This window comes from Globicephala melas, chromosome 11, assembly GCF_963455315.2.
Source record: "Globicephala melas chromosome 11, mGloMel1.2, whole genome shotgun sequence".
Taxonomy (NCBI): Eukaryota; Metazoa; Chordata; class Mammalia; order Artiodactyla; family Delphinidae; genus Globicephala; species Globicephala melas.
The window spans coordinates 81,319,113-81,338,808 of NC_083324.2; the positions used below are offsets into that span (position 1 = coordinate 81,319,113).

Here is a 19,696-nt window from a genome sequence, read left to right on the forward strand (position 1 = left end):
TCACAAGCAGATGACAGTGTGAGTGACACTTCTGAAGATGGGCAGCCCACAGCCTGCATGGCCATTTGTGGCAACCCTGGTCAAGATAACATTTGAGCCAGAAATAAATATGGGTCTAGCCATAAAGAAGTGGGCCCTTATATTTTCTCTAGATACAGTCTAATTATCAGGTCTACTCTTTTAAGAGTAACTGACAATTTCCTAGCCTGGCCTTGAGAATAGGAGCTCTGAGAACAGGAGGTAGCACAGAAGTTGATCATTATTTATATAAAAGGAGTTCAAGACCCTTCCCACACAGGAGGTTTGGGGGAGTGCGTGCTGCAGCTTTCTTCAAGTGAAAAAAAAATTCAGTCATTTTTGCTTATATAAATGCCAGTGACCTGCATCAGAATTTTGTCACCTCCTTAAAGAAGATGCCAGACAGTGAAGAACAGAGTTCAGGGATAAAGTAGCCATTTAAATCTCAGGACTTTTTTCTGTCGTAGTTTTGAAATATCTATGAAGAAATGTCATCTTGGTATTTTTTAATTTCTCAAGGCTTCCATTATGTAGGAATTTTATTGATCCCATAGCAGAGAGGTGGACACTAGCAGAGAGGAATGGATCTCAGGTTATAGGATATGCTTTGGTTGGAATCTGAGCCACTCCCACAGTATAAGGAAAAGAAGTTTGTGTATCCAGCTGAAGGGTCCTCCTGTTTCAAAGGAGATCCCAAAATAGAGAACACCAGAGTCTGCCTGAAAAGGACAAAAAGACTCTTGTCCTTTTGCCACTATGATTCCTATATGAGGGAACAGAATTTATTTGGGAATTTGTCATTAACCATGGAAGATCCTACTTTGTTCCATTCATTTGATCTATTCATAGATACCGTCAGATCAAATGCAGAGCACCGAGAATGTGTGATCACTATCTGGAGGTTGCTTGTTAGTTCCGAGTTCCTTACCAGGACCTCCTGTTTTAAGATAACTGATGCAAGTGGTTACTATAGGGCCTGGCCAGCACGAGCTGTTTCGGTCAGTGGTTCCCCTAACAATATGACAAGAGGAAAGTCAAAGGAGTTTACCTCTCTCTGGATTTGTTTACATCTCAAGAGGATGGTGTGGAGAGGGGAGGGAAAGGGGGACTGATATGAATGACCTCACAGTGTGATGGAACCTGTATTCTAGACCCTGTCTTGGACACACCTCTGCCTCAGATGGGCTCAGACAGGTGCCTGGGCCATGGATGAACTCACCCTTGCACAGGGGCATTCATCTCGATCTTGGACTACTGAGAAAGCATGAAGGCTCAAGGTCCAGGTCCAAAATATGTATCATTACTGAGGCCTCTGAGCAATGTAGTTCTGAGCAGATTACTTTGGGGCCAGGAGAAATCTGGAACCACAGTTCTGGGAGGCTAATGGCCCAGCATTGCCCAAGAAGACCAGGAAACAAGGAGTGGGTCTATGGGTGAAGGACAGTATTTTCAGGGGCCACTTTTTATTTGGTCCATATTTTTCTTCACCTCTAGGCAGAGTCCCAGGCAGAAACTAAGGGCCATACTCAAGCAGTTTAATTGAAGAAAATTTAGCCAAGAGGGAACCAGCAAAGGACAGTGGAACACTAGCGTCTAACAATTGCAGGAAAACATTACCACCCCTGAGCCTGAAAGAGCAAGAGCAAAAGAAGAATGTATTCATTTCCTATGGCTGCTATAATGAATTACCACAAACTTGGTGCCTTAAAACAACAGACTTCTTTTCACAGTTCTGGAGTCCAGAAGTTTGAAATCAGTTTCACTAGGCCAAACTCAAGGTATTGGCTGGTTCACACTCCTTCTGGAAGTTCTAGGGGAGAATTAGCTTGGTGGCTAAAGCAGTATGTGAATTTAATGAGGATGTTTTTAAATAGGAGAGACATACTAGACTTGTTTAAAGTAATAATGAAATGAGTCACTAGAAAAGGAGAGATTGAAAAGTGGAAAGAGTGTGAGAGCAAAGTTCTAAAGGAGGCAGAAAGAAATGGTGTCTCTGACAATGTTGGGATGGATAGAAGCTAAGTGGTGGGCGTGGAAAGTGTGAAGGACAGAAGGTTGTGCGTGGGGAGCAGATGGCAGGCACCTTGTAAAAGCAGAGGCGGAGGAGGACTTCTGGAACAGGAATTAAAAAGGGAAGGATAAGATTCACCGGTGGGAGAGGAAAAGCACGGGCAGCAGATGCTGCATTACCCACAAGCGCGGGGATTCCTGCCTGCCAAGACCCCAGGGTTCCAGATAAAAGGCAGAATGTTTGCTGGATGATTCATCCACGTGGACATTAATTGATTCAACAAATGTTTACTGAGCAGTTACTCTGTCATGATGTCACTCAGAATGAAATGAGACGTGAAATACAGCAGAAAACTATAAGCCAGATGCCAAAGTCATGCACATAGGAGATCAGGAGGAGACTAAGATGCAGGAGATCATGAAGGTAAAAGGAGTGTTCTGTAAAGAGTTGAGACTTATTTTAGTTTCAGATGTACTGTGAAAAAAGTAGTCAGAAGATGGGTCCCAGGAAAAGGAATCAGTCAGCATCACAGAGATGACAATGGAAGTGAAAATTCTTCATTTGGGCAGTGGTCAAATGATGACTTGAACATGAGGTTGGAAGGAATTAGCTGGCCACACTGCTCCAAGAGGAATGCTGGTATACATTAAAAAAAAAAATTATTACAGAAAATTTCAAATAGACACAAAATAGAAAAGTGAACTTCAGTGTATTCTTCACCCAGATTAAACAATAATCAACATTTGCCAGTCTTGTTTAGCAATCCCTCCCTGACTCCCCTTTTATTTATTCCTAGAATATTTTAAAGTTAGACCCAGACATCATTTGTCTCGTCAGTATGTACTTTTAGCCAGTAGGACTTTTTCTTCCTTTTAAACATAACCATAATATCATTATCACAACTAATAAAATTAACAGTAATTTTTAAAGTTGTTTTGACAACAGCAGACTGAAGCATTTGTTAGGGGTTCTAAATAAAATCACTGGTGTTTAGGAAGCCTGAAAAGAAATGCTTATACAGGGACAGGATTAGTTCTTTGACAGTACCATTAAAAATTATTTTGGAAAATATTAACATGGGGAAAGTTCAAGATGAATGTATATAGTAAATCCTTTGTTACGTATAAACTATAACTTTTTGTTATGTATAAACGTGTACACACAATCCATCTCCATATCTAGCATATGCAGATACACAGATATAAGAAGAAAAAAAGTCTGAAAGAACATTTACTGATATGTCCAGGGATTATCTGAGTGATGGGACCAGTGTTTATTTTTTGCTTTTCATCCCTTTATGCTTTTCAGCGTGTGTGCCTGTGTGTGTGTGTGTGTGTCAGGGTGAGGGGTTGGGCGGCAGGGAGAATGTTGAGGAAGGATCGTGGCCTCTTTAACGGAGCTGAATTAATATTTAGCGAAGAAAGTGACTCATCTTCAATCTCACAGTCCACAAATCAGAAAAGCGGATTAATACATAGTAGGCACGGAAAACACATGGTAAATGAATAAAATCTAACGGAAAAGGGTGGAAGCTTCACTCTGATTTATCAATTTTTTAGAAAAAGAAGTGACAGAGATTCAGGCTAGAAGACCATCCAGAAACGAGGCCCAGTGGTATCGCCACATCACGTTGCGTGGCACCGCCCACCCCGCCAGCCTTTAGAATCTTCAGCAGAAAGTCGATGACGTCACATAAGGTTTTCAGTGAGGATGGGAATTGATCCTAAGACTTCTGGGAAATGGAGTCTGGGCGCTGTGATGACTGCGAGTCTCCGAGGTTTCTGGGAATTGTAGTTCTCAGATGTAGGATCAGCTCTTTGGCCGATCTTGCTTCAGAGCGCCCCCGGGGAAGCGGGAAGATGGCGTCTGGGGTGGTCGCGGGACCCCATCCGGTGGTTCTAGGAGTGGCCATCGCAGCCTTGATGAGGGGAACTGGAGCACACAACGGTCACCATAAAATTCCGGGAGCACAGCCAAAGCGCAGAGCTCTGAGGCTCTTACCCCCGCGGTGGTCTTCGCACTCACGCGCCTCCTTCCCTACCCGGGTTCCCGAGGAATGGCCTAGGCGTCCGGACGTGCGAGGACAGGGACGGCAGCTGGCCTCCGCGGGAGCCACCTGCAGGGCTCGCAGAAGAGGGCCCACGCTGAGCGCCTAGATGTGGGCTCCATGCAAGGACGGAGATTATTTTGAAGACATTGTTCAGTGTGAGCCGAGTCACAGTGCTTTTGGCTGCATTGGAAAACCCTCTGTTTCTCCTTAGAATAAAGCTCCCCACTCCAGATCGCTCTTATCTTCTGACCCGATTTCCCCACCAGAAATCCCAAAAGTTTTTGGTTCCAAATCGACTTTAAAGATGCAAGTTAATCATATCAGGCGTTCAGCTTTTTAATGTTTTGTATTCATGGCTAACTGCTGAGTGTGTATCAGAAATTCCTCCCTCCATACCCTAGGTAGCTTACAGGAAAGTTAACAACAGCAATTAAGGAAGTGCTGGTCTCTCTTCTTCCTTGCCCGTATCTAGTCACCAGTTTCATAGGATCCTTACTTTATACTGTCTCCTCATCTGACCACTGCTCTGTTCCACAATACCACTATTCTAATACTTCAGCTTCTCACCTAGTTTCTGCGTGCTGTCTCTCTCATTTCCAAACCACCTTGTCTCCTCTACCAAATTAATCTTCTCCCCGAAACCAAATTTTTATTACCATGATCAAAAACCTCCTGTAATTCCCTCATTGCCTAAATGATTAAATCCACACACAAGCTAGTACCCAGGGCAGCCACTGTCTAGTTATCCAATTCCAAATAAACTTTCTTATTTTTATTTCACTGAACTCCCTGCCATAGACAGTCCAGTTCATCTATTGGAACAAACAGAGCATTTTCCTACCTCTATACCTTTACTTACACAGTTCTTTCTTTCCCAGATCTTGCCAGGGCCCAGCTTAAGAGATCCAGTAGTGGGGTCAAATCCTGATCCTCGGGTAAGCTATTTAACATGTGTAAATTTCAGTTTCTTCATCCCATAATGTGGTAAGTTAAGAGACTCAAAAAGAGCTTTTCTTCTGGCACCCAGTAATTACTTGATTATCTCTACCCTCTCCTCCTTCTAACCCCACTCCACCCCAAGAAGAATCTTTATATTTGCCTTTCTGAGACTTCTACTATGAACTAAGTATTTATTTATTGGAAAACATACTATATGCTAGGTGTTGTAGAGAACACATAATTTAATTTTAATTTTTTGTTATCAAGCACATTGTATAATTACATGAAGGCCAGTGGAGAAATTCATCTTAACTCTATTAGGCTTTCCTTGAAGAATGGACATTTTCTCCCCTTCCAAATACAATGTAAGCAAATGACCATCTCACTTTCATACCTGAATAACTATCTGGCATACCATAATTTGTCATGATCTTGATCTTCTAGGCATTTTCTTCTTTAATACTGATTTGTATTTTTTCAGTTTTGTATTTTATCATATCTTGTAAGCCGCCTTGAGTCATTTTTGACACACAATAGAGTTATAATAAAATAGATGACAATTGTCTGTGATGGCAGAAGAAATATCTTCTTACTTATTTGACTGTGATCCTAGTTTTCCATTCTGTGGAGTTACAGACCCTTTAGGGATGAAATGAAAGACTACAGGCAGATATGAAGGAATAGAATCATAACAATTAGCATTTATTGAACACTTACTATATGTCAGGCACTGTTTTCATCACTTTATATGAATAAACCCACATACTCCTTAAAACAGTCTCATGAAGTGGAAAGCCAAGAGGCCAGCATCCCAGGAGCTCTGAAGGAGAGTCAGTCCCAAGGCTTAATGTATATAATTCAAGGTAGGACAAAAAGGACAAAAATATTTATGAGGTAATCTCACCATTCAAAGAGTAAAGTGACTGCATTATTAAATTAAACCCTCCTGATTTAGATTAAAACTACAATCCAGGCCTGCATTGTACTATGTATTAGATGGGGCTTCTAAGAGATTTAAGACAATTTCTAACTTCAAAAAAGTTCATGGAAAAAAGCACCTGACAGAACCAGAGAACAGAATAAGAAAGTATGTAATACAGGAGAATAAGGAAAACCATCACTGTAAAGGACTTCTAAGGGGGGTGGTGGTGCTGAAATTATCACAGAGGAGGCAGGACCTGACCAGGGCCTTTTATAAAGTATGGATAGATTTCTGGAGATACAGGGAGGAAAGCAGGGTATGTAAAAGAGTGCCACGGAATAGTTTGAAGCGGAGCCAAGTGTGAAGAGAAAGGGTGTCGTAGAGACAAAGGACAGGGCTGCCCAGTTGTACTGGGGAGTAATGGAAAATAAGTAAATAGATCCAACTGTGCAAGGTCTTCAAGTTAAAGTACTTTGAACTTTTTCCTTGGGACAATGGGAAACTGTGGATTCTTTCTGAACCAAGTGGTAGTTTAGTCAGGCAGCTATATAAAGACAGGGAGACAAGAGCAGCAACAATGTGTTTACTCTGGTAATCTAGGCCCAAACTACTGAGGACTTGGCAGCAGCAGTAGGAATAGAGAGAAAGAAATCAACTATCAAGACATTTCAAATAAATCCTAGCAGACTGATTACCCAGGATAGATAAAGAGGAATCAGTAAGCAATAATTTGGGGACATTTAGTGACTGCTCAGCACTGTGTGATGTTTTATAGGGATCTAAAACAAGATTTCTGTTTTCAAGAAGCTTACAATCTAATTGAATAACATGAAGTACTATAAGCCAATAAAATGAAATTATTCTGGTCCAACTCTTGCCCAAGTCACAGAGCTGATCATTGTTAATCAGAGAAGTGCTCGGAGGTAGGAAAAGTGTGGATCAGCACAGAACCATGGATCCCAGAAGCTCACGTTTTAAGGCATAGGAGTGGCCAAAATTACCAATTCTGCAAATGTCAAGTAGGAAGAGGACTGAGAAAAGGGCACTGAGTTTGTCTTTGACAGATCAACTTAACAAGGCTGGTGAGTGTCAGAACCAGATGGTATATGTTTCATGAAGTCTGTAAACAAAAGAAAAGTTTTTAAAATAGGACAGCAATTTTTTAAAAGATAATGGAGGAACTAAGATTTTTAGGACCTTCTTGGTAAGGATAAGATAAAATAACACTGGGATTAGTTAGGCACATTAGAACTATGGGCTATACTTTGAGGAAACTATGCTATAGCAAAAAAGGTAAGGGAGGAAGGAAGAGAAAAATTTGTCCATATAATTCGAGACTGAATTTTTTATCCCCAAACTGGTGGGAATTTTTTATCCTAATCTGAAGCCAGCTCCTTCTCTTCTGCCACTGGAGCCAGCAAGCATGAAAATACACACACATGGTATTTCCTCTTTTAAGTGAAGGAGCTGATGTGGTTGGGAAAGAGAGGGTTCACTAGTTGTTCAGGGATCCAAGCTCCATGGAATAGATAAGGTGAGGAACTGCAAGGTGTTAGGTAGCTGTATATTCTAAGATTGGAGCCCTCCAGAATATTAGAGTGAATGTTAGGTTTTAAAATTCATCCCCTTGTTGGATTGATCACTCATTTGAGCATTTAGTTTGCAAAAAGGAAGGAAGGCTAGCTTGAAACTGGCTTAGAGTTAGCTAGTAGGAAGGAAAATTCAAACAAGTATATATGTTTCTTTTCAGCTGTGGGAGGTTATGCTGTGTGCTCTTGTGCTAACATTAAGGAAAGCACAGATATTACTCTTTAGTGTGAAGTTGCTGATGTCTGATGAGAGACGAACTCTGACTGAAGGCTTTTCCACAGTTATTACACTTGTAAGGCTTCTCTCCGGTATGAGTTCTCTGGTGAATAATAAGGGAGGAGCTCCGACTGAAACCCTTTCCACACTCTCTACACTCGTGGGGCTTTTCTCCAGTGTGTATTCTCTCATGTTCAACAAGGGATGAACTCCGACTGAATACCTTCCCACAGTCACTGCACTCATAGGGGTTCTCCCCAGTGTGTGTTCTCTGATGTTCAATAAGAGATGAGATCCAACTGAAAGCTTTTCCACATTCACTGCATTCATAGGGATTCTCTCCAGTGTGTATTCGTTGATGCTGAATTATGGTTGAATGGTCACTGAAGGCTTTCCCACATTCATTACATTTGTAAGGTTTTTCTTGAGTATGAGTTCGCTGATGCTGACTAAGGTTAGTGCTTCGGCTAAAGGCTTTTCCACATTCACTACATTCATATGGTTTTTCTCCAGTATGGATCCTCTGATGTAGACTAAGGTGTGTACTCCGGCTAAAAGCTTTTCCACATTCACTGCATTCATAAGGTTTCTCTCCGGTGTGAGTTCTTTGATGTTCAATAAGGTGTGTACTTCGGCTAAAAGTTTTACCACATTCATTGCATACAAAAGGCTTTTCTCCACCATGGATTCTACTGTGGACAATAAGGTCTGATTGGTAACTAAAGGCTTTACCACATTCATTGCATTTACAAGGTTTCCTTTGCGGAAAAAGTTTTTGGTGTTTAATTAAGCCTGAATTATCTTTGGAGTTTTTCCTAGATATGGGGGACATAGCTCCCTTTGGAATTTTCTGCCGTGTATTAAGCTTTGAGCTTAGACTAAATTCACTGGATTCAGGGCCTCTCTCCCTAGTGAAAATTTCCTTGAGGATCATTGACACTTTTCTGATTGCTGTTTTCTCAAAAGAAGATTTCTTCTGTGGAAGACATTTTGTCTGCCTTGATAACTGGCCCTCACTTTTACAGGCTTCTTCATTCATAGGACGTTGGGCAGTATTCCTTCGGAGACTTTCCATTGCTGACCCTGGAAACTCTAGTTCTTCAGAAATAGCCTGATTGGTGTTGATGCTTTGGTTCAGTTCAAATATCCCTATCTGAAAGACATTTAAAGTGCAAATGTCACCTGTGTCTAGTGTGGAGAGCAAGGAAAATAAACCAACAGGAAAAAAAGACAACTAATTTGCAATTCATGCACACTAGCAACTTTATATGGGCAGAAACTTAAAAGGGACAATGAAAGAGAAGTGAACAAGGCCAGAAGTGATAACAGAGTTTTCACAGTGGATGCACAGAGACATCAAGAAATACAGGTAGGGGCTTGGTTAAATGCTGAGCCCCCAAAATGGACATGAGCAGATATACCAATTGATGAGCAGAGAACAGGGGATTAGAAAGTAAAATGAGCTATTAGCTATTGTAGCCAATTAGTTATGGTAAATGAGAGACAGGAAAGGGATGAGAAAAGTAAAGACTCTCAAATGTAGAAAACATAACCACCACCACCCTGCCAAAATGCAAAAAGTGAGGAAGACTCTATCAAGCTTGTATGCAACCATTTTCTTGGCAAAGAGAGAAAACAGAATTTCAGAAATGCTAACTATTACCCTGCTATCCCCATTTGATCTCCCTTTGATCACCCAACCCTTCTTCCAGCTAGTTTAGGTACTCTTCTAAACAAGTCTACAACCACAGACTTCAGAGGATTAACAGAGCTCATCATAACAGATCTTAACTTAGAGTTCATCAAGGCCAACTTGCTTATTTGATAGATAGAAAACAGAGTAACTTAAGTCACCCAGCAAATTGCAAGAGCTTAGACTAGAACTCACGTCTCCGAAATTTCAAGTTAGTGGCCTTTTCATGATACTACTCACCTAGACAGATATTTTTGGTCACTCCCCTCTTCAGCTCCCTGAAGATCCAGTGTCTACAGTTGTTCTTTCTCCAACTGGGTGATCATGTCCAATTCACATGCTGGGATCCCTGCTGATTGTAAATGATTTAACACAAGGCTATTGGTGCTGGAGACACAGGGCTATTGAGAGCTCAACATTAATGCTTTGATCTATAGAAAAGATAGTGTGTGGGAATTCCCTGGCGGTCCAGTGGTTAGGACTCCGCGCTTTCACTGCCAAGGGCCTAGGTTCAATCCCTGGTCGGGGAACTAAGATGCCACAAGCTACACGGTACGGCCAAAAAAAAAAAACTCCAAACAAACAAAAACCATAGTGTGCATTTTTAGAGGCTGTGGCAGGAGGGGCTGGAGAAAATGGGTATCTGAAAGTTCTGGGCTAAAACTGGTTCCAAAAGAAAGGTTATACACATACCCATCAGAATCACTTATGGAACTTGTTACTCTAGATACTGGGCATTACTTCAGACCTAGTTAAGTACAATGAGGCCCAGGCATTTGCATTTATTAAGTTCATATGACTCGACAAGTTGAATTGTCCAAAATGAACCTTAGAAACACTCTCTAGGTTGCCTGAAAAATGTGTTCACTGGGACCAGCCTTTCTACCAAACATTCTTCTCACAGCCAGAGGGTCTAAAACATAAACTCAGCTTCCCTTAGGACAGGTGACTTCTTCCTTCTGCTGGAAGGGCCAACACTTCCCAAGGATCTCAAGGTTTCCAGGTATTAGGCAGCTAGCTTTCCCAGACGATTCCTTTAAAAAGCTAGCACCCCACATTCAGACTGTACCAAGCAGTCTGTTTATCTCCCCACTCACAAGGTTGTTCTAACACTTGCCTTATAATAAGGAAGAGCAGCAAGGCCCTCTCCTAGAATACTGACCTAAACTCGTGTATAGCAGAGCATCCTGGCTCTGGCAACCTTTCTGTTGGTAAAATGGGGAGGATATGGGAATCTGTGCCTACTCTTCCAGCCCTTCTCTGGACTCTATGTTTCCCCACTGAAGTTTTTTCTTTAACCCATTTTCTTGTAAATTCACTCAGAGCCCTTGGGCATGACAGTAGGCAACAAATTGTATAATAGTTCCTCTAATGTTTCTGCTCACAGCACAATTTAAGATCCACTAGGTTAAGAGTTGATCTGGTTTCACAAGTCTTGCCTTTCTCAGAGACTGGGAACCTCCCAAATGTGGAAATGAATCCTGGAGGATTTCACGAAGAAGCCATCCATGGAGAACCTCAAGAGCAACATGACAATGCTGTCTGTGTCCAGCTTTGCCAAGAACATGCCTTTCAACTGAAAGCAGGGAATGCAAAACTCTACCACTAGGTTGACTGAGAAGTCAGAATTTCTAATTTATTTAGAACCTTGCAATAAAATCCAGTTGCATACTTTTTGGCGCTAACATTCCTTAGTAGGCATTTGTCTTACTGCTTAGGTTGGCTGGCCTACATTCTTGCAGCCCAGATCCTTAAGCTACTCCATCATTATTCTGTTGGCAGTTCACTGTTACTTCTCTCCTCTATTACAGTAATCCTCAAGGCAGCAATATCACCTCCTAGGGAGAGTTTTGGGAATTTGTGAGGGTTTGTGTGTGTGGTTTTTTTAGTTTGGTTTGGTTTGGTTTTGGTTTTGGTTGTCATGTTGATTGAATGGGGCTATTAGAATTTAGTGAGGGCCAGGGATTCCTGTAAAACAAAGAATGTCCCTTATCCTGCCAGACTTTCAAAAGAGTTGTTACCTGTTGTTAATGGTTACCTGAGACTGGAACTACTTTACAAATAAATACAGAGTATTTTGCACAACTTTGCTATGTATTGGAAAATCAAGGAAATATACTTCTTTTTCTTTGAATGATATTCGGAATTGTTTGCCATTTTAGGAAAATCAAGCCACTCATGATATTAGATTCACAAATACGACATTCACATATCCATCTGCATTTGTAGCTGTTGTATTCACATGATTCTATGAATAGGTACAAGTGTCTATTTCATCCAATCATTTACATGCTGAAAAACTATTATTCTATTATAAATTACTTTCCTTTTCTTTCTCCTTTATATTACAGTTAAGGTAACGTAGTGATATTCTGGAAATTATATCTATAGGTAGTTAATATTATCTATAAATTTTATTTCAAGATAGTAAAGGGGATGGTAGGTTTGAAAGGTAGAAAATTACTTCTCTAGTGCAATAGAACTAAAGTATTAACAGTTACACAATAGATAAATAGTGACTGTCTCAGGCGGTAAATTGCAAAGCCTCTAAAGCCTTAAAGCAAAAGTCCTTGTCCCCAACAGAAGTCCTTGAAGATCTGAGAACACCCAGACTGCCATAAAGGTGACATAGGAGCAGTGGGAATTTTGTACATAGTGGAATATTATTACATTATTACATATTACATTCCATCTTGGAGAAGAGATATTGTTGAGAAGAGATTTTGTTCAGGTTTTTGGAGACAAAGGGAAACCAGGAAGATCTGAAATGTGAAGATCTTTATAAACTGACTCACTAGAACCATTAAAACATAGGACATCTAAAAGTAGGCAGGATCTCCTGAACAGAGAGAACTAGGACAGAGTTCAAAGGAGAGAGCCAATTTGAAGTTGAGGGTTTACTCTCATGCTTATTAATACCTTGATGATTGGTAAAATATACCAATTTGATATAAGATAATTATAATTTAATGTGTATATAGTGTGCAGTACAAGAGTCCCAAGATGTAGTTGTTTTTGCATTTCAAATAAGCTCATGACATGTGTAACTGTATTATGCATTATGTGTTTGTATATGTGACACCTATGACAGACACACAGAAACCACATTGGGGAAAGTTTCTACATTAAAAAAAAAAAGAACCCAACTGTGAAAGGAACGTGAGTTGGAGGTGCAGCCTCTGGAAAGGCCCGTTTTTGGTCTTTTCTCTTGGGTCTGCCTATTCTAAGCATTTTATGAATACGGACTCATTTTTGTCTCACAACAATGAGAGGGTTACTATTATTATTTCCACAATACAAATGAAGAATTTGAGGTACAGAAAGGATAAGTAATTTGGCCCAAGGCCAAGTGATAAATCCTGGACTCAAACTCACTACACTACATCATACTTACTGCTTCTCAACAAGCAGGGAAAAAACACTTGAGTCATGCTTTCCATTCATATGGCCTCTAAAGGGCCAAGAAACTAAACCACTGATCCCAGGACACCAGCATGACCTTGACACAAGAGTGACTACCTCTGAGAGATGACTACTGAGAGGCTGCAATAAGTCCCAACTACACTAAACGCCCTATCTGGGTAAACTAAGGATTAAATTTCCTGGCTTCCACTAAAGTGCCACCACAAAGCAAGTGGTATCCTTGGCATAAATCAGTGAAACACCAGACAGAGGCCCCGTGGTATAAATAATTACTTGGTATTACATTTACCAAGTAATCTGGATTTTGATCATAGCTCTGTTGGTAGCTAAATAAAAACCAAGGAAAAATAACCAGTCTGGTTTTATGTATCCTCATCTGTAAAAGGAAGATGTTGGACTTGATTAGTCCAGAGCTGTCTGATTCCTGGAATTTAATTTTAGATTCCAAACTCTGAGGCACAGACCCATCTGCCTAGACTAAGGGGATAAGACTAGAACGAACAGACTCTTTTTCAAATCCCCAGAGACATGTGAGAGCCTAAGGTCCATGTTTCAGAGGAAACTGTTTGAGAAAGAGGCCAATTGCCTAATGCTGAAATAGAGCAAGGGGGTGCTGAGGAAGACATCAAAAGCAGTCAGCAGGCAACCAGGGACTAATCCCATACTGGGCAAAATTTGCCACACTCACCTAAGAAGGGACATTCTCTGAAAAGAGAAATACATGTGTCTCCATTTGGCGAGATGGCACAAACTTCCAGAAAAGAAGGAAGAATCCTTAACATACATGGTATACGATCTTATAGTGAGATAGAAAGTTGCCTTTCCCTCTTCCACCTCCTCTTCGTTTTCTTTCTGGTCAAGGGCAAACCTGGGGGATAACACGGGCTTCCCTGGTGGTGCAGTGGTTGAGAGTCCGCCTGCCGATGCAGGGGACACGGGTTCGTGCCCCAGTCCGGGAAGATCCCACATGCCGCGGAGCGGCTAGGCCCGTGAGCCATGGCCGTTGAGCCTGCGCATCTGGAGCCTGTGTTCTGCAACGGGAGAGGCCACAACAGTGAGAGGCCCACATACCGCAAAAAAAAAAAAAAAAAATCTGGGGATAACAGGTCTTATCCTAAGGAATCCAGAGTCACTGGTCTAGTAATGTCCACACTGGGCCAGGTGAATGCAACCCTAGGTATTAAGAGGTAAAACAAATTTCCCAAAGTAACCCCACCTCCTCCCAGACACAAAGAAAATGACAGTAGCCATTTATGTCTGGGTTTAAGTCCCTAGTTCTTTAATGAGAAAAGGTAAAGGGAATTGGTCTGGGCTGAGTCCAAACTCTCTCTAAACTCTCTAGGTGTTCCGAGGCATATAATCCAGTCTGCTTATCGATTTCCTCACATGGGATGTGAGTTCAAAGGGAGTAGGCAATAGTCCCTTACTTCTTCCTGAGAGTCAAAACAGAAGGTGGATGATACTGCTCCACCACAGGGCTGTGCATCTCTGGGCAAGCCACTCACCTTTTTGAAAGGCTGGACCCACACTATAAAATGGCATTACTAGTACTCGCTTGTCTTTTCTCACAAAGCTTCTATGAATGCTACACGTTATAAATGGCAAAGCTTACTATAAAGAATATCATCTATGACATAAGGAGATATTACTGCTGTGCTTACCTCAAATGAATTAGTTTTTAAATTGTGATAGTATACATTTAGGGAAAGATGCTCTCAGAGGATTTGTGCTGCTGTTCTAGAGTGTAGACAGATGCATTCTTTTTCCTGGCTTTGGAGGATGCACATGAAATGGGGAAGGCAGAGCTGGTGGATATGACAAAGTTCTCAGGAGGAGCCCCCAGATATATTTCAGAGAGGCTAGGAGGTCTCTGTCTCCACAAGGTTAGGACAATACCCTTATCCAGGTTTCATACAAGGGGTTCCTCCACCGTGATGTGGAATGTTGCCTCTCCTTTTCTCTTTTTCTCCTTTCTTCCTCATACTTTAGTTTTATCTGGATCACCTTACTGGTCTATAGATATTGTAACCTTACCAAATCATTATTCTCGAAAGTACAGTGGTCACAAAGTGCTGCAGCACCAGCAAAACCCATTCTCCTCTTTATATGACTAACTTTCCAGCCCACACAGCCCTGACCCCCTCCTGTTACCCTAACCATCTGAAATTCTTTTGACCATGCCACTTTCTCTTATAATCAATTGCTGATCTTGGAATAATTTTCCCTTGTATATACTCCCTTGAATATTAAGAAATTATCTCATTCAGAAGGAAGCAGGTTCTGAAGGTTCTGAAATAGCTCTTCTTCTGGTGCTTTGCTTTCTGGTATCGGGCTGACTACTTCCTGGAGCCTTTGTGAATACACAAGAGTCAGCAGGAGGGCCTAGGCAGCCTCTGTTCAACTCTAAAACAGAGACAGTCAAGTCTCCAGGCCTACCAAAAGATGGTCTTCAGACAACAGTGTCCTTGAAGATTGGTTCAAAGTCACAACAAATTCAGAGAATTTGATATACAGCATTTGTCAATACCCCTAACAACATCTACTATACTGAAGTACAACCGTCATCATCAGAACCATAAGATAAATACTACTACTCTCAAGCTCTGTAACTTTAAGTAAGGTACTTCATCTCTGTGTGCCTCAATTTTAAAATCTGTAACATGAGGATAATAATCGTACATCTCATGGGGTTAACGCGAGGATTAAATGAGTTGACGCAGGTAAAAACTCTTAGAACAGTGCCTGGTACACGGTAAGCATCTGGGAAACACCCCGAGTACAGAAGCCCTTCCTCGCCCAGCTAGAGCGGAGCGGAATGAAACTCCTAGCTTTTCCATCTCCCAGGGGTTCACCGGAGAACACCACCTGCTGTCACTGCAGCTGAGGAACTAGGTTGTGCCCACCCGCAAGGCGAGCGCTGGGCGCCGCGCAGAGACACCGTGCCGCGTCCCAGCCGCGGAGGCACCTCTCGGCCGGATCTGAGGCCAGACCACCCTTGGACCTCTCGCCGGTCTCCCCGCCCGAGAGAGTTGAGTGTTTCCGCACGACCAATTCCTAGAGCCTCCAGGCCCACCCGTCCAGGCCCCGGGACCCGGAGCCCTACGTGCCCCACTCACCGGCCGCCTCGGGGCGAACGCCGGGACACACCCTGGGCCGGACCCACGCTTAGACGGAACCTTAGTACGCGGGGCTTGAGGAAGCCGGAAGGATTAACGGGAAACCCTTGCGTCGACCCACTGCTCCCGCGCTCACCAAGGTTCCCGAGGTCACAGACACTCTTCCACTCAGACCCTTGGTCGTGTCCTTGTCAGTATGTGGGGCCAGTCATTGCCTGATCAACGGCCGTGACCTAATTCTCCTGGAGCAGATGATCTGTTAGAGAACAGAGACGATGAGGAGAATGGGCAGCACACCAGAGGCCGTGGCTCTGCGCCTGCGCTGCAGAGTCCGGGACCGCCAGGTTGTTTCCCGGAGATTTTTGCAAAGCACTTTCCCTGGTGTGTGTGACGCCGAGATTGAGAAGTTGATGCTAGAGGCCTGAGAAAGTTGATGCTGGAGACCCTAGAAAGGTCCTGAAGATCTTAATACATTCTATGCAGTATAGTCCAAACCAGTGGTTTAGTTTTAAACAGCATACCCGCAGAGCTGGTTAAAATGCAGATTCCCAGGCTTCGCACTCGTTGGTCAGAGGAAAGTCCCAGAAACACTGCATTTTCAGGGGGCATCCCAGGTAATTCTTATGCAGGTGGTCCTCAGACCATCTCTGGGGAAACAGGCTTTTTTGCACAGTCTAGATGCTTAGATGCAATTAAATGCAGGACACTTCCCAAATTCCATCAAGAGAAGTAAAGGTAAATAAAATCAGGATCCTATTCTGGTCATGAAGATTTTTACCTATGTTTTATCCTAAGAGTTTTATAGTTTTACTCTTAAATTTAGATCTTTGAATTATTTTTTTGTATTTGGTGTAAAGTAAGGGTACAACTTCATTATTTTGCATGTGGATATCCAGTTTTCCCAGTACCATTTGTTGGAAAAGACTGTTACTTCCCAATTATGTAGTCTTAGCACTGGTTGAAAATCAGTTGATATATATGTGGAATTTGTTTTTTCTGGGCTTTCTTTACTATTCCATTGGTCTAGACATATATCCCTATTCCGGCACCACACTGTTGAGATTACCACTGTGTAGCTTTGTGGTAAGTTTTGAAATTAGGAAGTATGAATCTTCCAACTTGTTCCTTTTCAAAATTTGGTTTGGTTTTGAGGGTCCCTTGAGATTCCATATGAATTTTAGGATGGGTTTTTCTATTTCTGTAAAAAACATGGTTGGTATTTTGACAGGGAGTACATCAAATCTGCTTTGAGTAGTATTGCCATCTTAATATTGTCTTTCAATTCATAAACATGGTATGTCTTTCCATTTACTTAGGTCTTCTTTAATTTCTTTCAGCAATGTTTTGTACTTTTTGAAGTACAAATCTTTTTCCTCCTTGGCTAAATTTCTTCTTAGGTATTTTATTATTTTTGATGCTATTGCAGATGGAATTCTTTAATGAATAGAGCAACCAGATTAGTTTAAAAAAATAGAGGATTTGAGCAACAATATAAACCAGTTAGACCTAACAAAATATACATATAGAACATTTCACCCAACAACAGCAGAACACACATTCTTCTCAAGTGAACATGACACATTCTCCAGGATAGAGCATATGTTAAACCACAATAAAAGCATTAATAATTTTTAAAAGATTAATATCATACAAAGAATATTTTCTGATCAAAATGGAATGAAACTAGAAATCAATAACAGAAGGAAAATTAGAAAATTCATAACTGTGTGGAAATTAAATAACATAGACTTAAACAAAAAAGAACATAAAAGAAATCACAAAGGAAATTAGAAAATAACTTGAGAAGAATGAAAACAAAAGCACAAAACACCAAAGCTTATGGGGTGAAGCACTGTTTTTTAAAATCCCCTAGGGGTTGGGAAGCCATTTCAGCTCTTTGGAGTTAAAACTATGGCTGGACTCTGTACTGGCTCCTCAGCAATCAAAAGCAGTGATAAGCAATCAAAACATTAAACCCCAATGTTTAGACTGCAAGGTCTTTATTGCCTACCACAGCACCAGAAAGCTACACCAGGAGCAAGGCCCATAGTTCCCACTGGCTGCCTGCCACAGTGCTAGGAGATGGGGGATGGTAGCCATTGCATGAAACAGTGAGATTCACCAAAATTTATCAATCTCTTCATCAGTCTGTCTTCTGGACTCTGCAAGTGTTTGACTAGACCCCAGATTTCCAAAAGAGTTGCTTCATACAGTCCTGTGAGCTCAATAGTTGTTTCTATGGAGGGACTGATTCCTGGACATTCCTACTCATCCCTCTTCCATGACATAACTGTCATTTCCTTTCACAAATCATGGAATGAAGAGTGAAATGACACAGACAGATACAAGGCTAGAATTAAATCTTGTGTTCTTTAAGGGGGAAAGGGTCTCCTGAATATAAGGAGTTTAAGCAATATAAGGAGAGAAATTGGTTGGAAGAAGAGGGACAAGAAAAAAATTTTAATCTTAAAAACAGAAGAAATGCTGAGCATACTTAACTTACACCTTTCTATGTGACTTCTTGGACTTCGTGTCTTTACAATTTTTGTACTGCAGAGAAATTTAAAATTCATTTGTAAACAATTGCTGTGAATTTTGAAATGGGACTTTTATGAGCTTCTACCAAACTTACCTTTACGATTTTCCCAATTTGTATATCTGTTGCTTCATGTGAAAGAAACTTCTTAAAATGAATTTAATAAAATAAAGCATTCTTCCTACCATACGACCCAGCAATCCCACTACTGGGCATACACCCTGAGAAAGCCGTAATTCAAAAAGCGTCATGTACCACAATGCTCATTGCAGCACAATTTACAATAGCCAGGACATGGAAGCAACCTAAGTGTCCATCGACAGATGAATGGATAAAGAAGATGTGGCACATATATACAATGGAATATTACTCAGCCATAAAAAGAAACAAAATTGAGTTATTTGTAGTGAGGTGGATGCACCTAGAGTCTGTCATACAGAGTGAAGTAAGTCAGAAAGAGAAAAACAAATACCGTATGCTAACATATATATATATGGAATCTAAAAAAAAAAAAGGTTATGAAGAACGTAGGGGCAGGACAGGAATAAAGACGCAGACGTAGAGAATGGACTTGAGGACATGGGGAGGGGGAAGGGTAAGCTGGGACAAAGTGAGAGAGTGACATGGACTTATATATACTACCAAATGTAAAATAGATAGCTAGTGGGAAGCAGCCACATAACACAGGGAGATCAGCTCAGTGCTTTGTGATCACCTAGAGGGGTGGGATAGGGAGGGTGGGAGGGAGATTCAAGAGGGAGGAGATATGGGGATATATGTATATGTATAGCTGATTCACTTTCTTATAAAGCAGAAACTAACACACCATTGTAAAGCAATTATACGCCAATAAAGACGTTAAAAAAATAAAGCGTTCTTCAATCAGCTACAAGGGATGATAAGCTGACAAATCTGGCTATACTGTCTATTGAAGGTGACTATACAAACAGGATAAATTTTGTCAGTCATTGAGAAATTTGCAGAAGACTCAAAAACAGAAACTATGAAGTTATTATTCATTACTGCAACACACTAATATGTAGGTGAGTTTTTTTCATCTTTTCCCAGAAATACATTCATGTAATTAAAAATACCAATCCATTATTTTAAAAATTTGGCCTATATTAAAAACTTTTTTAAAACTTTCATAATTATATGTGAAGTGAAATAAAGACTATTTCA

The 19,696-nt window shown here is 41.2% G+C and overlaps 1 protein-coding gene across 5 annotated transcripts; it reads right to left on the reverse strand.

Annotated features, from left to right (window-relative positions):
• Positions 1-2,493: 2,493 nt before the first annotated feature.
• ZNF391 (zinc finger protein 391) lies at positions 2,494-16,207 on the reverse strand. Of its 5 annotated transcripts, none has more exons than XR_004037830.2 (3): positions 15,979-16,034; positions 9,680-9,791; positions 2,494-2,665 (listed from the first exon to the last, which is right to left on the reverse strand). XR_004037830.2 is itself a non-coding variant. In XM_060308206.2 (3 exons), the coding sequence occupies exon 3, from the start codon at positions 8,819-8,821 to the stop codon at positions 7,745-7,747; it is 1,077 nt and encodes a 358-aa protein (XP_060164189.1). In that variant the 5' UTR covers positions 8,822-8,899; positions 9,680-9,788; positions 16,115-16,207; the 3' UTR covers positions 5,690-7,744. The 5 variants fall into 5 exon arrangements, 4 of the variants coding, with proteins under 4 accessions (XP_060164189.1, XP_030705582.1, XP_060164187.1 ...); XM_060308206.2 differs by lacking the exons at positions 2,494-2,665; positions 15,979-16,034 and adding exons at positions 5,690-8,899; positions 16,115-16,207 and having other exon boundaries at positions 9,680-9,788; XM_030849722.3 differs by lacking the exon at positions 2,494-2,665 and adding an exon at positions 5,690-8,899.
• Positions 16,208-19,696: the final 3,489 nt, after the last annotated feature.

Coding starts and splice junctions, on each gene's coding strand:
- ZNF391 (XM_060308206.2), bottom strand. CDS start 8,821: ATGGAAAGTCTCCGAAGGAATACTGCCCAACGTCCTATGAATGAAGAA.